Raw genomic sequence first — 19,346 nt, forward strand, 5'->3', positions numbered from 1 at the left:
GATTATATGAAAAAAATATTATTATGAAGTGCAGTCTGTGTTAAACAATGCGAAGTTGTACTTTCAGCTTTTGTCATAGTGTTGTTGATTCACTTACAGGTTTGTAACTATCTACGACAACGAGGAGTGGAAGAAAGGGTAGTAGACAAATTTGAGGAAGAAAAGGTTAGCATAATTTTGGTTGTTTTATCCTGTTTTATAACTAGCACCCATCCAGGCCGCCTAAGCAGGTGCCTGTGTGTTGTCATAGGCAGCTAAAATCACTTGCTAGTCAATTGACTTTAGCTGGCTACTTTTGTGTCACTTTGTGTCACTTTGTGACAGGTTGTGTGACTTATTATTAATATCTAATTAAGGACTGCATGATTAGCCAGTCAATTTAATTACACGTGATTGCACGACCCAGTTTCTACAATGACACGGGTCAGACCTCATGGACAGTAGATGTATGATTCGAGCGGCTCACAATAAACGTTAAAAGTTGAACGTCTGTTTCTTACAATTTTGCCATCAACAACAATATATTTTTGTAAGGAAAGAGAACCATTGCTCAAACCATCATGGCTCCTTACTATGTCTTATCAGCCCTCCTTAACAAAGTTTTGTACTGATCAATAACATAACTCAATCTCCCCTCCCCTTCACAAACACACACCCAGACAAGGTCTAGATTTGACATCATCGCAAATGTTAATAGACTCCCACAATGTACCACTGGGGCATTTTAAAGTACTGACTTCTTTTGCATGTAATACAAATTATGACTTTATTTCACATTACAACAAGAGCCAAACAGTGAAGGCCGAAGAAGAAATACCCCTATGGTGTTGCTCTCCTTGAGTTAATTAAAAAGCTGTCACAACAAAATAAACTACATTCCCCTTTTCCTGCTATTTCAATTCTAAAAAACAAGAATAAATTACATCTCCATTGGAAAAGAGCATTAATATACTAATTAACTTAAATCTTCTTATCCCAGATGGATATTTCAGCAGTCCTAAATGCGAGTGATGATGTCCTTAAAGATATGGGGCTGTCGACAGCAGGGGACAGATTAAGCCTTCGTGGCTTTTGTAGCACCGCTCAAGAGAAGCAACACAAGGAAGAAAAGGAATCCAAAAGACGAAGACTCCTTGAGGCATTCTTGTCTTCAAAGAAAGATAGGTCGACTAAGCTTACAACTGCTTCAGGCAACCAACAGCAAAAGAAAAAGCTTGAAAAGGAAAAAAAAAAGTCTAAACGAGTACAAGTTGGATGGAAACACTTCCGAGAGGAGGTTGAAGACTATGTTCTTGTACCTCTGTCTAAGGGAGGTGGCAGTAGGTATGCAACCATGCTGTTATCAAGTAACAGAACAGACATTATGAAAGTTTGTAAATCCATCTTTTCCCCTAATGGAGTGTCATATTATGGGAAAACAGAAGACATGCTATTTGCTATTGGAAATTTTCATAATGACCAAATGGGTGTTACCCTGGAAGTGAATGGGAAAGAGCTACCTTTCAATATTGGAAATTACATAGAGGCTTTTAAATTGAAAGATGTCAGGCTATACTTGTTGTCCAAAAAGATGACAACTCTCAGTGATGAAAGTGATGATGGCTTACCACCCATGATAATGAGTCATGACACCAATTCTTCTGAAAGGGCTTGTACAGCTGGTACTTCAATTGAGGACAGACAAGATGACAGAAAAGGCCTGATTGGTACAACAGAACAAAGGGAATCACTTAAAAGAGAGCAGGACACCGAGTATGAACTTTCACTAAAAGCAGACAAGCAAAAAAGAATCTCCCTTGAAATTGCAAAGGCTGAGGCTGAACACAAGAAAAGAGTTCAAGAGGCACGAGCTGCAAGAGTTTTAGCAGAACCCAGCACAGAATTTCTCACTGTAAGGGTCCGACACCCTACAATGGGAGTATGCTCTCGGCGGTTTCCAGCAAATAGTCGAGTGGCAGTAGTATATGATTGGGCTGGTTCTTTGACTCCAGACATAGTGGATTTCACACTCTGTGACCCTGTGGGAACACCGCTGCCACCAAGTAGTGAACTAGAGGATAGATGTACCTTGGTTATGGCTACTACTAGACATACACCATCATTGTGTGAGTCTGATGATGACATTCAATTCATGGGATTTGGAGATGCAAGTAATGGTATTAACACAACACTGCCAGACTGTGAGTGCAACATGGAAGGAAGGGAAATAAATACTGACGTGTAAGTAACTTAAACTTCCACTGCCAATTTCCATATAAATAACAGTCAGTCATCAGAAATTGTCAGACTGAAAATTTCCCACTAATATTTCATTTTTTTAACACATGATGCTTGGGCACTAAAAGGGCTCAGTTTTTATCAGGAAGTAATAAATTTATGTCTAAAAGTAAGGAACATTAAATTGGTCTTTTTAAGTAAGGAAAACGTAACTGCAGCATTGAACTTCCTTATACATGTTGTGGAGGAGCAGGGATTATAGTATCTACATGTATTTCGTGTGGTGTTATCCTAACAGGCATAAATGTAAGAAATTAATATCAAGGACAGACTTTCAGCGTTGCATTTACAGACAAGGAGATATATCTCAGAAATCTGTTTCATAAAGACAATATTGTATAAAAATTTGATTGCTCTACATTCTTTTCATTTTAAACTTGAACTTGATTGTTGTGTCACAGGCACCCCTTTCTTGTATGATGCTATGATATTTAAATTCAAGTTTTAATTTATATGTTATCCACAGTCATTAGAAAATATTGCCTATATACTCTAATGAGGGGCAAGAGGACCGTAAATAAACTACCAGACTTATGTGGGGAAGTTCCCTTATTTGCAGGTAGAATTATAAATATTATAATATATATCTATTGTGTACTCTTGACTTCATACCAATCACTGTGATGGTATTTGTTTACTTTTATTTTACTAGGCCCATGACTCCAATGCAGTTGGACAATTACTACGCCTCCATTCTGGTAGAGCAACCTGGAACTACATGTCACAGGGAAAGTTATTCGTCTGACAGTGAAGGTGACGTTTCTGCAAGTGAAACCCACAGTGATAATGTCCCAGCTGTTACTTGTTCTCAAGTGAAACCAGCACCTGAAATACTGAATGAACTAGCAGCCCAGATAAATGCTGATTGCCTCACCAAATTCAACATTGCTCGCAATTTCATATGGGAAGGAGCCAAGAGAGCAGTTTCCCGCAAAGTATTTTCGCCAGCTAACAAGGTATCTGTTAAGTTCACTGATGACACTGGGATCAGTGAAGGTGCCATCGACTGGGGTGGCCCCATGAGAGAGTTCTTTACGCTGATACTACAATGCATCCATGATTCTCAACTTATGTGTGGTCCGGAGAGCTGCAGATTCCTGTCATACAATGTAAAGTGTTTAGAAGATAATGACTACTTTGTTGCAGGACTGATGATTGCAATGTCACTCGTGCATGGGGGACTTGTACCGCACTTCCTATCCCCTGTCATGTTTCAAGCTCTTCTCAGTGACCAACCTTTGACAGTGCCATTGCAAGATGTCTATGATCATGAGCTGAAATCTTCTCTGAAATCTCTGATAGACTGTGACACTGTAGAGAAAGCAAAGAGCTGCACAGTTGATGGCAACTTGTCAACTGTTCTTGAGCTGGCTGGAACATTGGCAATGCCAATACAAACCCTGGATGATGTCAAGAAAATGGTTGCAGCAACTTCGCAGTGGTTTGTTCTCGGGCGATGTAAACCTCTCAGCCCTTGGCGTACTAGAAGCAGTCAAGAGATATCCTGATAGTTTCAGGCCATTGTTTTGTGATGTACCCGAGAAGCTGACAGCAGAAAGAATGGAACAATTGTTCAGGCCTACGTCAAGCCCTGTTGGTTCTTCAAAGGCATTAACCGAGAGTCTTGTTTTGTCCAGATGGGGTGATTATCTTCAGGACATAGAAGATGCGGAAGATTCTGACATCAACTTGAGTGACATTTTGTTCTTTACCACTGGCTGCAAAGTATTACCACAACGTGCGTTACCTGTCACCGTTGAGTTTTTGCATGAAGGGTTGTCAAGATTTCCCACAGCAAATACATGTTCAAACATCCTCCGTCTTCCAGTTGTGCATAGTGATTATGAAAGCTTCAAAGCTGATGTTACCTTTGGATTTCTCAATGCACGGGGTTTCGGTACTGCGTGACAAGCAAGGTGCAGTGCAGTTCAAGCCATTTTTGGACAACTGGAATTGGAAGTTGCTGGGCCAAACAATGCATGTTTATCAGGTCGCTTTTTCTGAAAGTTAAAGAAATGAAAAATAACAAATGGATGTTCAGTTTTTATTTCTTTTGTCAGCCTGGAAATCGAGTATGTACACTCAGTTTTCAGTTGTCAATTTTCAGGCTTAAAAAATAACAATTTCACATATTTAGAAAAAGTAAAAATTGAACACAGATTTTTTTGCAGTTTTCTACATTCAATTCAGTCTAAGAGTAAAGAAACGTCTTCAACAAACACTTCTTCTGTACCTTCTTTAGTTCCGAATTTTAGATGGCTCACGCACAACTTAAGGCCATGTTACACGAAGCGATTTTTACTGCAAGTTGCACCGCAACGTTTGTTGCGTTGCAAGTTGCATGAAAAAATTCACGTGTAACACCCCATTTTGCAACTGCAATTGTTGCGTTGCGAGTTGCAAGAAAAGTAGAACGACCCTCTACTTTTCGCAACGTTGCGAGACAAGTTGCTCGCGTGTAACATCCCCTCAGCAGCTTACAACGCAATTAAGTCAGAATGGCCCAATCAGAGCTCATCTTTCGCTCGCCATCTTGGTTGTTATTGTACGCGTTGCAAGTTGCAAGTTGCGAAAAAAGTTGCAAACGTGTGACACCCCCTCTGCAACTTGAAAGGTTTTTTAATCGTCATCATTGCGTTGCAAGTTGCAAGAAAAATTGCTTCGTGTAACATGGCCTTTAACCGTTGTACCTGCGTAAGATAATCATGTCAGCTGCTAATTAACTGGCTCAAACATCGCCAGTTTTGTTTTTGAGTGAACGCCTACAAAGGCTTATCGGGAGGGCGTTACTGTAAAAAATTGCCGTCTGTGTCAAATGTAAATGCACTCGGTGACATTTCTCTTGATGACAGCAAGTCTTGTGTTCATTTTAATCTCAGTCATATACTTTTTGATGTTTGGTTAAACGGCACCTTCCCAGTGGCATATTTTATAAAGACTCTTTGTTACTGTTACTGTTTGTTTAACTTAGAATGCCCAATGTCAGACTATCTAGCTGATAAGAGGGAGACACCTCGGGTATTAAAGGGTTACGGTTGCTGTTTATTACGAATGTGAATGCATTCAGTGCGTACACGTGCACATTAACATCAATTTTTATGATAGTCAACATTTCGTGTTCATCAGAATTAGTCCGTTTTGCTATTTGATATCTGTTTACTCAGTTCAATTGAGCTGATTTCACCTAAGATAATTATCTTATGTTAATATTCTGCTGTATACAATGAATATTGGCGGAGAAATTTTGTCCATTTTCTCCTTATTGCGTGTGCATCCTCCTTTTGACAAAAAGACGACAACAATGGATCGTTTGAGAAAGAAAATTGCTAATAAAGTTGATGTTTGGCTGTTGATGCTTTTGCTATTGTTCTAACAGTATTCTCTTCGCATCAGTCAGCATTGAGACTTGTTAATGAATGAAGAGTCCTGGCCAAGGTTTCTTTGGCGAGAAAGAACAGGCGCAAGGGGCAGGAATATTCGACATGTTTCTGGTCGACCATTCTCATAAATGTGAAGCTACAATAACTTCTCTATCTCGTTCACGAGAATCAAATAAAGATTCTGTGCCTCGTTAGCATTTTCTGGCATTCTAAGACCTTCTTCTGTCATGATGACCTGGGCAAGTGCATTGAATTCAGGTGTTGATTCCAGAGGCAGGTCATCACAACACATATCTCTAGCAACATCTAAGTCGTCAATGTCAACATCATGCTTGCAATCTGTGGCCCCTGTCATTTCAGGGTGATGGTATAAGAGACAAGGTCGACCATGGGGAGAACTGTTGTTCCTTGTTGAGGGTCGAATCCGATGTAGGTTCCACAGTCTAGCCACTCTTTGGAGTTCCTGACGGATAATTGTGATGTAACAAAACAGTAGACATTCTTCATGCACAGCATTGGCATCACAGTATAGTCCTCTGTCCCTCAAATCTTTAAAATGAGTAATCCACCAATCAGAAGCTCCTCTTCGCAGTTGTCCCCACCATGCTTCTATTCTCTGATTAGCAACTGATCTTCCATAAAGAAAACTTTTCTCTCCTGACCAACTATCTCCTCCTTCATGTCGTAGATAGCGTTGAATAGCAGCGATTCTCACGTTTTCTGTCCCCATGTCTCCACGAATTACACTGGCGGTACCTCCAACATTTTGTACACAGTTAATAAAATAGCTTGCAACAACGCCGGGATGATTATTCGTACGCCCAACTTCAAGCCACATGATTTGTCTCGAATATCCGTCAATACAACCGTGTATACAAAACCCATAAGGTTTCAATTTATCGTATCCGTCCAGGTGCCAAATAAAATTTGGGCCCTTTGCGTGATATTGTCGCCTTTGGAGTCTATGCCTTGAGCGCCTTTGTACCCCTTCAGGATCCATTATTCTTAACGCATTCCTAACAAATTCTTTGCTAACAGACAATTTATGGTCAACCACTAATCTCTGCCACATAGATCTGTAACCGACAATGCTTCCACTTCCTTTTAACTCCTCTTCCATGGCGTCTGCTATCTCAACAAAGTTGCTAAAGCGTCGTCGTCCAAGATTTTTTTGCGATAAGATTCTTTTAAGCTGTCGTAGACTTAAAGGTATTCCATTATTTAAAAAGAGACAATCAATGATTTCCTTATAATTGAAGCCCAAATGGAAATATTCCTCAATCATATGATTTCGAAGGTCGTTATCCGCCATGTCGTCATCCGCGATGTCTCAGTGATTTAGGACAGCGGCTCCTCCCAGAAGGTTAAAAAGACCTAACGCCAATAAATGAGGACACGGTTGATACGTGGTCTTGAACACAATTTTTTGCATAATTTTTTGTCCCTATTACAGGACTAGATACTTGTTAAGGGTGCTGTAAAGCAAGAATCAAGCTTGTTCTGCCTGTTGTGCTTTTCCAGCCTGGCAAGGCTTTGTGTTTTTCGAGCAATAATTTACTCTGTCAACAGAGAAAATAGCGAAATAATAAGACTAGCTACCTTCCCGCTATTCATTCTCGTAATTCCTTTAGGAATACGACCGTATTCAGAGCTAAATTACATGCTACTTACCTTCTCTAGATCGGAGTCAGCCGAGTCAACCGAGTCAGCCATCTTGCTCACAACTGCACGTGTTCGTAACTTGAGCCCCCAATAAAATCTAGCAGCGGTCTACAAATGAGCGCTAGAGAAAAAGCAAAAAAAGTCGCGCCGGCGAAAAAAAGTCGCGCCGCTGAGAAAAAGTCGCGCTAATGAAAAAAGAGTCGCGCCAGGAAAAAAAAGTCGCGCCAGCAAAAAAAAGTCGCGCCAGAGAAAAAAAGTCGCGCCGCTGAGAAAAAGTCGCGCGAGGAAAAAAAAGTCGCGCCGGTAAAAAAAAGTCGCGCCAGAGAGAAAAAGTCGCGCCAAAGGTAAGAAAGTGTTCGCCATAAACACAAAAGAATACATTCCCAATATGATGCTGCACGCGCGCGTGTATGGCACTAACAGGGCTCCGTAGTTTTTAGTGTCGTCACGCAACGCTCCTCCCCACTAGTGTTGGCTGTGTAGTAGACTATGTAGTGAATGGCTTTTTAATATTCAACTTGTCAACATAGCATAATACAGTGTTCATCATTGAACAAAAGTTGTCGTGTGTTGTTGTGTGTCACTAGCTGTTTTATTCGGAAACGGAAGCTATTACATAATCTCGTTACTCGTTGCCTTTACTCATCCGTATGGAATCCGTAGGGATATTTTTTCCTGCGACAGAGCCATGCCACCAGATCTCCCCGGAGAGATTGCTCACAGTAGGAACCAGTAGGAAGGAAGACTGGGAACGAGGTTGGCTATTTTCAGTTAGACTAATAGTTAGACTGCAAAACAGCTTGTTTGTTTTCTTAGATTGTTGAGGTTATTTTTGTGTTATCGAAATATTGGACGATAAAATTTCCCGATTATTTGTCCCTTTTCATTCGGCTTCAAACACTCGGCAATCACGCCTAATAGACTTTTTGACTGAATGTGAATCTCACTATTAAAAGTGATATACTATTCAGTTTCCAGCCGTCACGCCTGCTAACTTTCACGAATCCTCACTGGACATAAAGGAATAGTAAAAAGTGTAATTTGTCAGGTTTTGGGATCATGAAACCAAAAAATTGTTTATTTTACTGAATACAATAGGCGGCATAGGCGTTTGGTTCGATCTGAGATTACATCAATGAAAAGTTATTTCCGAACGCAAGGCACAGTAAAACAAAGCGGATATGATAATGACGAAAACAATGGATATCTCCTGACACTGAGAAACCACTAATAAAGTTTAAGATCGCTGTATGGCGATGGGAATCACAATTTATGATGATCTGGTCGAATCTGTGACTTGTGGAACATTAGCAAGGCAAAAAGAAAGAATAACAAAGCCGCAAACTGATCCGAACTGACGACAAAAAAGAGAAAGTCCAAAATAATACACAAATTTTTTATTTTACTTCTTTTTTTTGTTTTAGCCTCGCTGAACGAAGCCTTGCATTTCAAACGAAACATCTGATGCATACTAAAAAATATAACTGCAATAAAATTTGTAGACGAATTAGCGTAGAAAGATTACCATAAGTCGGCTATAAGAAGATTCTTTTCCGATCTTTTTGAGATCCTGCTGAGTTTTTTGCTTCAAACAAAAAGATAATTGAAAAATACAATTACTAAAGAACCCATTCTAATAATAGGCAATATGTAAAACTTAGAACAAACCAGAATGGCTCATAACAAATTCCCCTTCCTATATTCTAACAACAACGATAACAACACGTTTCATTAAAGAAAAAATAAACATAACAACTAAAAGAAAAACAAATGTTGGGTAACAAAAATTTTTGCCGTTCATCTGACCCTCTTGGCGAATAAATTCAATTTTCGTACATAACTTATCGATTTCTGTTAGCTTGGACGTAAAACTAGAACTTTAACATATATTGCGGAACTTTATTATTAATATTATTATTATTATCATTACTTCATTATCATTATTATTAGTAGTATTTCCATGTTTTTGTCCTCGCTAAAGGAAAATTGAAAAGGCCTTCATGCTGTCTAGCGGAAATGACTATCCTCATGGCTCAAGTTGAATAAGGAAGCTTACTTCAAGGAGGCAACAAAAGAACTTACTTTTTTAAAAAGTTAAGACACGAAGTCATGGATCTCTTCCTGTGTAGCTGACGGCATAACCTGCAAAAACAACCATCTCTCCTCGTTTCTCGCCGCTTTCCTAAGCGCCGCCGAGGAGCGAGAAGTAAGAAGTGAGGAGAAAAGGCTGTTTTCGCAGGCTACTGACGGCAAGACTGATAAGGAAAATTTTTCCGCCGCTCTAAAATATCAAGAAACCTCCTTTGAATGATTTCGCCAGACAACAGCGTGTCATGACACCCTGCCAATTTCCTTATTTTTCAGTTTTAAACATGTGACTTGTCACTTGATAAATACTGTACGTTGAGAGTTTTTAAAGACACCTGAAAATCATTCAGTCCCAGCCTGTGTCGTGGCATTCAGAGGAAGACAAGGAGTCGATGTGCCTGAATGTTTTGATTATTAGCACGTTTTGGCAGTGCGTGTAAACTTCTGTTGATGACAATACAATTTATTTCAATGAGGTTACATTGCTTTAATATCTTAACACTCTTTTGCGAAAAAACGGTATACAATTTTTATTAGTTTTCTTGATGAACCCTGGAAATACGTTTCGGTGAATGGAGAAGAAAATGCATGCTTAATATCGGGCGTTTAAAAGAGCATGTTGCGGAAAGAAAGTAAAACAGATTAATACAGCAAATATTGTAATTTGTTTTTCTTTTTTTTTTTTATTTAACCCTCTGAACTGGACGTCACAGAAATCGTTTCATCTGGGAATAATCATCTGTACTTTTTGGCGGCGCGAGTGTCAGATAGCTGAAAAAAATAAAACAGCAGCTGAGAGATTTTAACACCTTTTCCAATTTCCTTCATCTTTAAGTGGATTAAACATCACATGCGCGCCAAGTAATTAAGAATTTTCTTTTCGAAATGCTAGCTTTGTAAATTGCGTCTTTAAATAGCCAAAAGACTTGACTTTTTTCCTTGTTCAGCGAATGAAATCTTTGTCGCCTCTGCATAGACGATTGAGGCGTCAAGGCTTTTGAAATTAGACAATTTAGCAATTGCTGTCATTTGATATATTTGTTAGGTGTAAGCATAATAAGTTCACTTCCTCGATCCTTCAGCACGAATGTAAACTATTTGGATGTTTGGAATAGCGGTTAGAAATTTAATGCTTAGATGAAATATACTAAACATTTTGTCTACTTTCCAAAACTCTCAATAACAATCTCCCTCAAAAATCACCGATAAATATAATAACATATTTTATATAGGGAGTTTAACCAATCTTTCTCTTTCAGCTGTGTCTTCCTTTCAAAATTTCTGACAACCTGCCCCCTAAATAGACCCAAATAAAATAACCTGATTCTTCTGGAGTCTCAAAAAAATGCGCCCGCGCGCTCTATTTCTCCAATTGAAATTGACCAATTGAAACGGTCAGCGGTTATACTTTTTTTAGTTCACCGGTGCGCAAATTAGATAAGAACATAATAACTTCAATCAATTAGCGAGTTTTGAACACATAAAATGGGTAGGCAGCTGATTTTCTGATTTAATATCGTCAAGCCTTCGACGTCGATCGCCGAGGGTAAAATGATATTTTCAGGAGTGTTAGTTTGTCTTTGTTCGTTGATCTTTTCGCCTGTAGGCGCGAGTACCAAGGTATGTAAAGCCGTTCGACGCTTCTTCTACTCATGTGGTTTCTTTCTGGTGGTTTTTGACCTTTATCTATCTTTATCGCTTTAGTGTTTGTTTTGTATTTGTTCTTCTTCATTCCCTTTAGAAGCCGTTAGAGCATCCTCTTCCAAGATCCCTTCCCGAATCGAAGATAAATGACTTGGCACAGAGGACAGACTACAGAGCCTTTTACGATGGTATTTTTCTTCCAGTATTGCGAGTTCGTGTCCCAGGAACTAAGGGACATCACGCCGTTAAATTGGTAAGAAAAATAATGGTGAAACTTGTTTCATCTCTTTGACTTTCTTAAGTCAACAAGTTAGTGACTTTTTACTATTGCTATTTTTAAGTTTGTGGCGCTTAAACACCCTTGTTAAACAGATACAGACACTCAAACGAACACTTCTCTGAAAGGAACTTCTAGTTCCTGTTGACAAATTGAACCATATATTCCTCGATTTCTGGCCTATATAAATAATTGCCCCATTTAATATACTTCTCTTAACACGAAAGCAGTTTATGAGGCTTCATTGCGTTGTCGAAGAGGGAAGGATTTGTGTTGAAACGAAGATGAGAACACGAGTATTGAGATAAAGTAAAGGTCGAGGTGCGATATGATCGAAACAGACAACTTCTAGAATGGACGATTCATTTTGGACATAACTTACTTAAAGCACTTGTGGTATATTTCTCACGGCTCTATTTTTCTTGCAAAGATGAGCGATATGACCTTATCGTATCTTGACATAACAAGGTAACAAGGGAGCTGTGTTCGAAAGTATGTTTAGCGAATAGTTGTGGTATATCCCTAACTACCATCTTTTGTGTTTTGTCTGTTATCGAGATGCATGGTACGCGTGTATCGCTCGATTCTTGAGATTCTGTACTTTGACAAAATAAATATTGGTCCTGTAGCTTTTCACATAATATACCTCCTAAATATTCAAGGAATAAAATTGAACGTGACTATTTTGCTGAAACCGCATGTGGACAGAGCACGCTAATTATTAAACCAGCTGTTTTGGAAAAAAAGAAAAAATACGCCCTCTGGCACTTCTCCACTTAATTGCATATATTACCATATTACCTTGAACAAAAGCAGAAAGCGAGTTGTTTCTAAATTTTTGGTGTTGATATTTTGTAAGTTGGATCTACATTTTATGTGAACATTATTTCTGTAAAAATCTCTGAACAAAACCCCAGTATTATTAAAAATTGTTAGGAGGGACTACATTAATTAACATATTAATGCTTTTACAGAATGTGAAGTAAATTACTGACCTATCTAACTTGCTTGAGTTGTGCGTTTTTTTTCGTTTTAAAAAAGCTAAAGTTATTTTTGTTGTACTGCAAAAGAAAAAACAACATACACACACACCAATCACTTAAATGCCGTGATTTTCCTGATATATAAATAATTTGTATTTCAGAATTTATTTATTGACAAAGAACTTTCCAAAACAGGATGCTTATTTCAAAATTGTTTTTTCATTTTTTTAAAAAGTTAGACTCATCTAGTTTTCTAGCCTGGTTTACTTTGAGGCTGGTGTTTATGCACCCTTTCTTCTGAACCTCAAATAAAATTATGAATGCAAATTTGTTTAAAATTCTGTTCATTATTAGCTGTACCAAAAATGCATTATTTTAAAGTAAAATCTGTAAGTTTGGGTTTTGATATGAGGATGAAGGGACATTTAAAAAAGAGAAAAACTTATATATTTATTGTTAAATAAGAAGCAATGTAATTGTCAAATATAAATGTAAATCACTGAACTTCCTTAATTAGTTTTCCTTTTTTTAAAGAAAATTAAATTGACAAGCATAATTATTTGACGCTGTGGAGATATTTATTAAATTGAATGTTGGCTGGCATATTCTTAAGTGTTTGTTTTGGGAACACATGATATAAACTTTACTGAGTTTGTTGAGAAATCAAAATTAATTAGGCCATAAATTTTAGTTTTACCTCACTGGGTTTTTATTGATTTAACATTTTGCCTTTCCACATACATGTCAATTTTCAACAGTGTTACATTTATTTTTGGACAGTGATTCACAGATATCATGATAAATTGCAAAACATCTGGCCCAGCTTCATAAATTTTAACACAAATTCTCTAAACTGATCCTTAAACATTTCATTAAAGAATGAGTTGTGAAAATTTTTCTCTGGTGATCATCTTTTTAATTCTCGTGAACTAATGTCTTGACAATGTATGGATATTGTTAGGAGAAAGCTGATGTTGGTCACTATTGGAACTTAAACTGTTAACATTGGGTATTATCACTGGTATTCATTCCAAAGAGACCTTCTATCAGGGTTGTCAGGATAATCCTCAAGCTAAAAGTGCAGGAAAACAAATCAGATAATCAAAGAAAACAGCATAAAAATTGTTTAGTTAATGTTTCAATGGATGTTGCTACAGTTTTTTTTAAGTAGGGGTTTTAGGTCTTGGATTTAGCTGGTATCTGGTCACTTTATTTCATGGCCAGATCGTACCACAATATAGTTTGAATTTGTCATGAGTCTTTAAGCCATAAGTAGAAACAATGGCATTGCTCGTGTATACTTCATTATTTAAGCCAAGAAGCCAAAAAAGTGCATTTTACATCACGTTTTACACTGAAACTGTGGAATGATCTGACCAAAAAATGGAACAATCTGACCACAATATAGTTTGAATTTGTCATGAGTCTTTAAGCCATAAGTAGAAACAATGGCATTGCTCGTGTATACTTCATTATTTAAGCCAAGAAGCCAAAAAAGTGCATTTTACATCACGTTTTACACTGAAACTGTGGAATGATCTGACCAAAAAATGGAACAATCTGACCATGGAATGAAGTGACAGTAAACCATTTAGCTTATATGTAAAGAAACTGGTTCAACGACTAGCTATTCCCCAGGGTATGGACTAACCATGGCAACACTCTACACCTTTTCCTTTATATATGGCGTAAAAAGTTGATGCAAACAATTTTAAAATCTTTTTTTTCTCAGTTTATAAAGAAGCAATTTGAAGATTTGGACTGGACAGTTACCTTAGATGAATTTGATGACATGACACCCTATGGGCCAAAGCGATTTACCAACATCATCGCTACTCTGAATCCCAATGCAAAACGCAGGCTTATTCTAGCAGCACATTATGATTCAAAATATTTTCCTGAGGACAGTGATGGTAGATACTTTTTTGGCGCTACAGACTCAGCCATGCCATGTGCAATGTTGATTGAAATTGCCAAGACAGTGACACCTTTGTTTAAAGCACAGGGGCAGCGGCAAGATAGGCTGGTCAATGATGATGATGATGAGGTTTGTTAGAGTTAGTTTTTTATAAGTTTTTTGTACAAATTTGTATATGCAATGTTATAGACACTGTGTTATCAACACATTTTCAAAAGTCAATGTATTAATAATTAATAGATTAATAATTAATAATAGAGATAAATAGATAGATAAATGTAGAGATAAATGTGTAGCAGTCATGGCCATAATAATATTAAGGACTTCAGTTTGCCAGTTTGGCGCTAAATTTATTTTGTTTACAGCAATCAGATGTCACTTTGCAAATGGTGTTTTTTGATGGAGAGGAAGCATTTAAGGAGTGGACAAAAAATGACTCTCTTTATGGCTCGAGACATCTTGCAGAAGTATGGAGCAACACAACTCATCCAAAGGGATCAGAAACCACAATGATCGATACCATAGTAAGTATAAAATATAGTAATAATTATAATAATTAAGTACTACAAAAATAATGTATGTTGGTCAGAAAATTTGAACACTCCTTGTATATATGTTGTAGGGAATTTTTTATTTCAGTTAATTTTTGTGTTTTCTTTGTTTCATTATATGTTCATATGTATCAGTGTAACGAAATCAGTTTTTAATTAAGTTTCTTTCCTTGCTTCCTTTGAAACAGAATGCCTTGGTACTGTTAGATCTAATTGGTACTTCTGATCCACAACCCACATTTTATAATACTTTCAAAGAGACAGATGATTTGTTTCAGAGATTGGAGCAGATAGGTAAGACACTGTCATTCAGCCACACCGTAAATGTCTATAATCACGGAGAACCGTCTCTTTTGTGATGCCATCCATTTTAATAATCATAGACAACTGAACAAGGAATAAAGATCAGGGGTTTCAATAAAAATTGAAGTAGCCAGTAGGTTTGAATAGACTAACCGACTATATCAGCAAGGGGCTGTTGACTAAATTACTAAAAAAACTAAATTACGTACTTTTGCACGTAAACGAATTCTGTGTAAACCTATAATGAAACTTGTGAAAAAATGACTGAAATATAGCATTCACATGACTAAAGCACAACGTAAAACCATTGGGCCTTTATGAAAAGTAATCGTAATTACATTTTCATTTAGATTTTATGATATATTTTTTGTTTACAACGTTATTCAAACTAGTTGCTTCTTCTGTCAGAAAAAAGTAGCCGACCTCTATGAGCAAAGTAGCTGTCGCGTTTCTTCAGCCGTCACTGCTTATTGAAACCTCTAAAAGATCTTTCAAATTATTATACCCAAATGTGTGTAATTCAATACCATATACCTATCACACTATAACTCTTCTTTAGGCGAAGCCATGCAACTTCTCATAGACGAACCAATCTCTCAAAAATTAATACTGTAATGGCCCAAATTTTTCCATCATTCATGAGAAACATCTTGGTCCATGGGCATGAGTAGGCATGAGATTGACATTTTCCATCAGCAGGTGTTTAAGACTCACGCGTAAGGTGCACCTGTGAGTTGGCAGGTATATTAAATAGTGTCATTTCAACAAAGGATACTTGAGCAATTTATTTAATGTGCTATTTTTCAAAACTGGGTCATTCTCTTTGGGAAAAATGTTCCCGATCAGTCAATTAATACTTCAGAAACTTTTTATTATTATTTTTGACGCTGTCATGTTTCTTTTGACAGAGCGGCGCTTAATAAGCACCAACAGGCTTATAGAACGACGGCCTCAACCCTATTTTATGCATGGTCTCATGGATCGCAGATATTTAGTTGAGGATGATCATATACCTTTCTTAGAGAGAAGTAAGCATTGTAGCAAATAACATTGCGAACAATCAGCAATATACTAAGAAATCATTACAAGTGATGTAAGGAGAATGTGTAAATGTCACTAATGTTATGAAGGGAATGTGATGTTCTTTGGAAAATAAATTAGATTTAGACCTCCCTAGAGGAAATCAATATTTGGCATGGCTCAGGATTTATTTAACCTCTTAAAAGGAACTATGGTATTCTAAAGCTCCTTTAACCAATGATATGTTTATTATATTAAGTAAAAGCTGTTGCAAAAAAATGTCAAAATGGAGAATAATTGTCTTGAACACAGAGTGACAGTGGTTGGTTTGGTCTGTAAGGAAGTCTCTATATGCGGAATATAAATATATTAGCTTTCCATCCTGAAGATATTTACCCAGTAGACAGACCAAAGACAAAGGAGAAGCGGGAGACTGCCATAATTTTTGGTTAGAGTTTTTCGGAAAATTTCTTTTCCGTTTTCGATACTGTCACTTTTTGTCCTTTTGTTACAATAATTATGTCGAAGATGTTAGTAATAACAGTAATTAAAAACAAAACAACCTGGTGTTGCTTTATTCTGTGCATACATGTAAGGACTTGTTTGTTCGCTCAAGTAAGCTTGGCTGCATTCATGTAAAAGATTTTTGTGGTTTATTAATAGTTTTATGAATGTGTTTTAATTTTTCCTTTTTAGATGTCAAAATTCTTCATCTGATTTCACTACCGTTTCCTAACTGTTGGCATCAAGTCTGTGACCATGAAGGCGAAATTGACCCCAAAGTGGTTCAGGATTTGCTGAAAGTGCTCCAAGTATTTGTTGTTGAGTACTTTGGGCTTGCAGTGGTGTAATTTGTACAATGCGTAAAAAAGAAAAGTGTTTTCATCCCCCTTTTCAAAACAATTTATTATACTTATAATAAGTATAAAGTTACAGATAATGATTATTGTGGACATCATTAACATACAGTAACTAGTGACCAGTATGTCTAGGATGGATAACATGTCCTAACCCTTTCAATCCTAATAATAATACATACTTTAAGATTTTCATTGTCTTATTAGTTTTTTATAAAAGAGGTTGATGTAAACTGGTGTCACCCGGCCAATTTGCATCTATTATGTTTTCATTATTTTTAATAAAATGATAATGATTTATAATAATATATTCTTTACCAGGAATGTTCACTAAAAATATTTGGCTTCAGGTACAATGAATTTTAAACGTGATCTGGCCTTCTAGAGTATTAAAAGTGTACTGGCTGGTAGTGTATATGTTGTAGATAAGTCTGTCGCAGGGCTGTCAAAAAGTTTTTAAGTAGCAGGCTGATAATGAGGAGTAGGCGGCTTTGGAACTCGCACCAAAGGCACAAGTAATTGATGGCCAAGGCATCTAAGGATATTTTGAAATAAGGAGTCTTGGAAATGGCATTTCCAGGGGTTTTCAAGAGGAATTTTCCACCGCAGATGCCATGTTGTTTCGTCAGAATACACACAAGACTAGAAACAATGCCGTCGAATGTCCCAGGTGTTCCACGACATCACACGGGTCGAACGTTTCACAGATCTAAACCTGTCTAAATATGCATTCAGTGTCATTCAAAACTGGGAATTTTATTCTGTGGTGCCTATTTTTTGTGAGCAGTTATGGTAGAAGGATATGAAAGTAGCCTGCTAAGGATGGCTAACTAGCCAGCAGTTTTGGCCGGCCACTGGCCCTTTTTGACAGCCCTGCTGTTGCAAGGTTAAGCCAGTATAAAGTTTGAATGGAATTTCCTTTGTTTCCTGGCCCTAATAATATTCATAGGTTACAAAGGAAATCCTGGTTTAACCTGAGAATACAAATTACTTTCAATTTTATTGACATATTCAACTCGTAAACAGTCAAGATAAACTTAGGAGATCATCAGAAGTCCAGAAATTGATTCTGGGAAAGCTGGCATCTTTAGTGTCCTTCTGAGGCCTTCAAGAAAAGTTATTCTTAAATAGGCAGGGACAATACAAATAAAAAAGCAAAATTATGGAGCAGTAAAAAAAATTATTATAGTAACTACTGGAGGAAGATTTTGTTATCTTAGAATACAACACTTGATTTCTCACGTGTTGGAAGAGGAGTAAGCAGTTTTGACATAATTTTAATGGAAAACAAATTTAACAAAGTAATTTAAGATGCTTTTGGTAAGCACAGTTGTAAGAAAATGTTAATTTTATATGAAAATACACAAAGAATTATTCATTAACATTGGTCTGTCAATACTCCTACAATAAACAACATTTGAAATTTAATTTATATTTTTTATTAATTCCTCATTATTATCTGTTGTTTATTCATTTATAAACTCTGCAAACAAATTAATAATTGCAATATTTGTGCTTTGATTCTTGTACAATCATGTGGCCTGCTTTATAGTAAGACATTTTATCCCTGTGAACTTTCATTCAAAGCGAGTGGTGGGATATAATAAATTGAGATTTGCAGGATATAGTTTCATGCTGGAAAATCACTGAGTGAGTACATTCTCACAAAAATATTTTATTATTACCCTGGGCCTGGTTCCGAAAATGCCGATTAGCGGTGATCCAGGATTAAAATATTGTTCTGTTCTTGTATTTTGCCTTCCCACCTATTGCTTAGAGTAACATTTTGTGTTATCATTACTGTATCTCAGAGTAAAGGCACAACAGAATTTTGTAAGCTCAAGTTTGCATGTTCTTGGACAAGAACATGCTTTCAGTTTGGCTTAATCCTGGGTTCAACTTAACCATCTTTTGAGGAACTGCACCCTGGATGATAGAAAACTGTTCAGCTAGTCACCCCAGCCTGCCTAGATTAAACCATTGCAGGCATGCAAGCGATACAGGCATCCAGTTGCTCTTGTTGCTAGTGGCAATGTAGGAACAACATAAAAATTTCAGGTGGTAACCACACCAGCCTCTGTCGTAGGTAAGTCAGCAACATATTTTGATAACAAGATGGAGAACAAGGCTGAAACAATAGCTGATAACAAATAGAAACTAGGGATTATAATAGCATTGTTCCCCTCCCAGTGTTTTCTACTCATAGATGCAGCTGGCCATGCTCACATGAATGAGCCATGGTTATGTCACATTGCCTCTTGTGAATTTTAAGAGAAAGAAATGTCTGTCTTGTCATTATCAATTTTCCAAAATATTTTGTTTGCATGCTTGCACCTTACGTCTGATCATTAACTCACTATTTGTTTAGCAGGGATTTTATTTTAGT

The 19,346-nt window shown here is 37.1% G+C and overlaps 3 protein-coding genes across 3 annotated transcripts in view; 2 read left to right on the forward strand and 1 right to left on the reverse strand.

Annotated features, from left to right (window-relative positions):
* LOC140943399 (uncharacterized) overlaps nt 1-3,785 on the forward strand; it is a 4,280-nt gene extending 495 nt beyond the window's left edge. Inside the window, exons 2-4 of the mRNA XM_073392479.1 lie at nt 100-165; nt 980-2,220; nt 2,930-3,785. Of these exons, the coding sequence (XP_073248580.1) occupies nt 100-165; nt 980-2,220; nt 2,930-3,785 (2,163 nt within the window). The remainder of the gene's footprint in view (nt 1-99; nt 166-979; nt 2,221-2,929) is intronic.
* A 1,688-nt stretch (nt 3,786-5,473) lies between these two features.
* Nucleotides 5,474-6,967, reverse strand: LOC140942970 (uncharacterized). The gene has a single exon (XM_073391993.1). It carries the CDS (start codon nt 6,940-6,942, stop codon nt 5,794-5,796), a length of 1,149 nt encoding a protein of 382 aa, XP_073248094.1. The 5' UTR covers nt 6,943-6,967; the 3' UTR covers nt 5,474-5,793.
* Nucleotides 6,968-10,817: 3,850 nt separating this feature from the next.
* On the forward strand, nt 10,818-18,388 carry LOC140942971 (glutaminyl-peptide cyclotransferase-like). The gene is made up of 7 exons (XM_073391994.1): nt 10,818-11,027; nt 11,149-11,304; nt 14,044-14,358; nt 14,595-14,753; nt 14,969-15,074; nt 15,992-16,111; nt 16,800-18,388. Exons 1-7 carry the CDS (start codon nt 10,959-10,961, stop codon nt 16,952-16,954), a joined length of 1,080 nt encoding a protein of 359 aa, XP_073248095.1. The 5' UTR covers nt 10,818-10,958; the 3' UTR covers nt 16,955-18,388.
* The last annotated feature ends 958 nt before the right edge of the window (nt 18,389-19,346 follow it).

This window comes from Porites lutea, chromosome 7 (assembly GCF_958299795.1).
Source record: "Porites lutea chromosome 7, jaPorLute2.1, whole genome shotgun sequence".
Classification (NCBI taxonomy): domain Eukaryota; kingdom Metazoa; phylum Cnidaria; class Anthozoa; order Scleractinia; family Poritidae; genus Porites; species Porites lutea.